This window comes from Cynoglossus semilaevis, chromosome 14, assembly GCF_000523025.1.
Source record: "Cynoglossus semilaevis isolate Cse_v1.0 chromosome 14, Cse_v1.0, whole genome shotgun sequence".
Lineage (NCBI taxonomy): Eukaryota > Metazoa > Chordata > Actinopteri > Pleuronectiformes > Cynoglossidae > Cynoglossus > Cynoglossus semilaevis.
Window position 1 is genome coordinate 9,889,878 of NC_024320.1, and position 4,240 is coordinate 9,894,117.

The following is a 4,240-nucleotide window of genomic DNA, read 5'->3' on the forward strand; positions in this document are numbered from 1 at the left end:
TTTCATTTGTTCAATGTTATATCTATCTATCTATCTATCTATCTAGATGGACAGACAGACAGGTAATCTGTCTGTCCATTTGTCCATCTAACAGTGTCTGTCCATCTAACAGTGTCTGTCCATCTAACAGTGTTGTCAAAGAATGTCACCACAGTTTTTAAGCAGTAGTTGTGAATGTGTAAATGTTTTTCATGCAGGAAAATCACACTGCAGGAACCCAATCAAATGATTAGTACCAGCACTAATACCAATCCTACCATTACCTGATAATAATTAGGATTATTGTTGTTGTTGTTAATTATAAGGTTGGCTCCAGTTAACCCCACAGCCCCATGACATTAGGTGGTAACTCTCCATAACTGACAGGGTTGAGACAAGACATCTGAGAGAAGACACAACACAGAGCTAAGATACCACACACACACACACACACACACACACATTGTCTGACAAAGCACTGCAGCTCCTTCCTTATCCATGAGATAAAGGATTTTCATCCTCCCACACGTCATGAGTTTGTCTCAACCTAAAAGAAGTGACAGACCAGAAAAGTGATGAAGGATGGACAAAAAGCAGCGTTGTTTTTTCGTTTGTTTTTTTAACAGTAAATCTACATGGTTATAAAGTCTCCTTAAACCCCTGCCCTCCTTCCTTACTCACTGCCACATTAAAGTGACGTGTCACTGAGTCATTGTGATGCTGAACTGGACCTTACACACAGTAGGACATCCAGGCCTGAGGCTGCTTGGTCACATGCTGCACTTTACATCCAGTCACATGCCTCAACTGGCAGACTCTGGTTTCCTCCACATGAATGGGACATTTTTAAAAGGTCAGAAACAGGCTTTTTCCATTCTTTCCTGTATAGAAAAGTGGAATTTACCCAGCATTCATAGCTTGTTAAACACATAATACATGCAACAGAATACAAAATATTTTTCAACAGGCATAAAGTTATGGATTCTAACACATTGTGGGTTGCAAAGTAACTGTTAATCGCTATGTTTGTGTATAGATCATGTTTCAAACTCAAGGTCAGAGGGCCAAATGTGGCCCGCCAAGTCATGTATGGCCGGCGGGAGCTTAAAAAAAAAAAAAAAGTTTTATTTTAATACACAGAGCAATGAACAATATTTGCAACTTATATAAATAATAATCAATTAGAGAAACATTTGTTAATATGTTAGGTAGTAGTTACATCTATATAGTCTATACCGTCTACAACCGGCCCTTCAAGGGGAACTGTACTGCTGATGTGGCCCCCTGGTAAAAATCTGTTTGACACCCCTGGTAAAGAAACAGTTGAATACATAAACTTTATACAACTTAACACTTTTTCTAGCTGTTTGGTTTTATAAAGAGATTATTCACAGATTATTATTCCATTAAATGATGTGCAGACCTCTTCTCTACACCCTCACATTACCAGTTCTGGGTGCATTAAAGCATCTCTGCATTATATACTCCCACCTTTGTGTTTTACCAATGGGATTATGTTTTTGGGTTCTCTCTATTCAACAGTTCAATAAAAACTATTTTGTTTTTCATCACAGCATCAGAGCAACACAAAAATGATGTCATTTCAGACAAGCGGATTTAAGTTTTTGGAAGTACTCAGTAGGGAACACAGTGGGGCGCTGTTTTTCTGTTGACTTATTTGGTGAGTTTGGTCAATTTGAAGAAGCCAACAAGGATGATTTATCTATGAACTTTGGTAAAAGTGTGAGCAGGTTTAAGAAGCAATAAAACGTTGCTTGTTCCATGTGTGGAGTGGACTGATGAAACTGAGTGGTTTTATGTTGTTGCTTGACAAATGATGGAATAGTTTAGGGCCAGGAAAAGCAGCAGAATGACTTCCTGTTAGGACACACACACACGCACAAGCAATTACAGTGTACTAAGAACATAGGAAATGATTCAGCTACAATGGGATGATGATGATGATGATGACGAAAGCTGCCTATTAAAATGTTGTGGTTTCAGTCTCCAGCTGCACTAAACAGCGAGGCCTGAATGTTGAAAAAAAATGTGGAGAATTAGATGTTGAAACCACAAAAATGCTCCCTCATGCAAGAACAGTAAAGCAGCAGGACAGCATTAAAAAAACCTGCCCAAAAATGGTTGTACATTAAAACTAATGGAAAAATAAATCTTTGACTACTTGTCCTCTTTAAATCCAGGCTTATAGTCCAAACACATACAAATGGATTTTAGAGTTTTAATGTAACTTCTTTACATGGTTCCAAGGGTTATGAGCATGATTGACTGGCCCCATGTGAAGACGATACACATTTGTAGTGTGTAATATCCAAAAAGTACTGTAAAATAGTTGTGTTTGAATTTTTCTTTTTCAGCTCCAACTTCCTGGAAAGTCATCTTTTTTAAGCAAGATTAATAATGAAAAAAGAGTGTGGCAAAAGAATATGTTCCTGTTTGTGAAGGTCGCTAGAATCCTGATATTGTATGTGTTTTTGCTCAAATTAAATGTATAAATGTAGTCATAAAAATACATTAATAATTGGTAATTGTGTTTTGCACAGGTTCGAGTTGCCATCAAAACAGCACTATAATGAATACATGATGTTTAAAATCTTTAAAATGCGGTTTATTAGAGACCACACAACATTGATATACAGATTCAGAGACAGACCCAGCTGCTGTGATACCATTGCTGACCACAGCTGCTGCATGTGACGAAGGTCATAGCATCCTCGTCAGGGCCACAACGCTTAGCCCACGAAGGGAGAAACAGCACCCCCCGGGACACCTGAGTCACTCTGCACTCTGATCCTCCACACCGTCTGCAGTGAATCTTGTGTGTCTGTGTACCTTCCACGTGTTGAGGAAGCTGCCTCTCACTCACACCCTGGGATGAGTACTGTTCCCTGAGCTGCCGAAGCTCCGGACTGGCCATCTCCTCCACAGACATCTGGGCAAAGGCCTCAGGTGACAGTGAGCTGCTCAGGAGGCCTTGACGTAGGTGTCCATTTTTGGGATTTTTCAAGTTGGCCACCTTGCTCCGGATACAGATTTTGTATTTAGTTTCATTGTTTTTATGGAGAACATGGATGTGCTGCTCGATGTCACAGGCCAACTGTGCAGCCATCTCCTGCTCAGGAGGTTCGGGGTGGAGGGCAGTGAGGAGCAGCTCAGCACATTTTGCTCGCACAGTAGGGAGGTCTGAAGCGGCACGTGTGCTCACTGAAGTCACGCCGCTCTTACTTTCCACGGTGGATGACACAGGACCATTTACATCCTCCGTAACGTCCTGTGATGACGTGGCTCCGGGGGAAATCGCGGCCTCTTTCCTCTTAACTGCATGGCCATTCTCGCCATATTCCCTCCTCCACTTTGCCAATAAACTCTTTACCGCCTTCCTCACTTCTTGGTGAGAACACGTTTTCAGGTGCCTGTAAAGAACTCCAGCAACGTCTGTGGTTTCCAGCTGCTCTGCTGTGATCTGAGTGTTTTCCAGGTCACTGAGGAGGGTCAGGATGTTGTCATAGTTTCTGTCTGCGCCGAGTTTCTTTATCTGCAGCGTACAGTTGGCTATTTCTCTGGCGTTCATACTTAGTGTAGACGAGTAAAAACAATAACTGAATCAGTCTAAAACACACAAAGATACTCAACAAATACCGCAAATAATGAGTTGTAACGAACGTGCATTCATTTACTTGTGGACACAGACTGTAACTACAACCTTTTGTATTTAACGTTATATTATACGCTCTCAAGTATTTAAAAAATAATTTGTGAGTTTATTTCTCTACCTGGTCTCTGTCACGGTCTGTATTTTCCTCACACACGAACTGCTTCTCCAACAACCGCCTACATGGAGGCAGCCATGTTGCGGATGTTCAAAATAGAAACATCACCAGATCTTTACCACTAGGTGGTGGTACAGACTCACAAAAATACACTTCTCACCAAGAGCACAGGGATTTGAACGTGTTTCATTCTTTGTCAGCAAATGGAGACACTAAGAAGTAACTTCAACACGAATGACAACATTTTGCCCTAAATACTTGCGTGTACAAATAATTTGAAAAACATTTTGTAATCAAGTTCCTGACCCCCTAATTGCTAATGACTTAAAATATTAAGATTTGGTGTTCAATTAATCAGGAAATGCAAATACACATCTTGTTTTTCTCACTAATGGCTTCATTTTTATTTACAAGTATTGTTGTGAATATTTAGTATATATATATATATATATATTAGACGGTAGGAAAGAGCT

At 40.2% G+C, this 4,240-nt stretch overlaps 1 protein-coding gene across 2 annotated transcripts; it reads right to left on the bottom strand.

Moving 5' to 3' along the window:
• Nucleotides 1-2,583: 2,583 nt before the first annotated feature.
• tceanc (transcription elongation factor A N-terminal and central domain containing) lies at nt 2,584-3,914 on the bottom strand. 2 transcript variants are annotated; one of them, XM_008324976.3, is made up of 2 exons: nt 3,771-3,914; nt 2,584-3,569 (listed from the first exon to the last, which is right to left on the bottom strand). In XM_008324976.3, the coding sequence occupies exon 2, from the start codon at nt 3,566-3,568 to the stop codon at nt 2,639-2,641; it is 930 nt and encodes a 309-aa protein (XP_008323198.1). In that variant the 5' UTR covers nt 3,569; nt 3,771-3,914; the 3' UTR covers nt 2,584-2,638. The 2 variants fall into 2 exon arrangements, with proteins under 2 accessions (XP_008323198.1, XP_016894235.1); XM_017038746.2 differs by having other exon boundaries at nt 2,584-3,606; nt 3,771-3,890.
• Between the last annotated feature and the right edge of the window lie 326 nt (nt 3,915-4,240).

Bases quoted from the DNA above. Each gene is read 5' to 3' on its own strand.
- tceanc (XM_008324976.3), bottom strand. From the start codon at position 3,568: ATGAACGCCAGAGAAATAGCCAACTGTACGCTGCAGATAAAGAAACTC.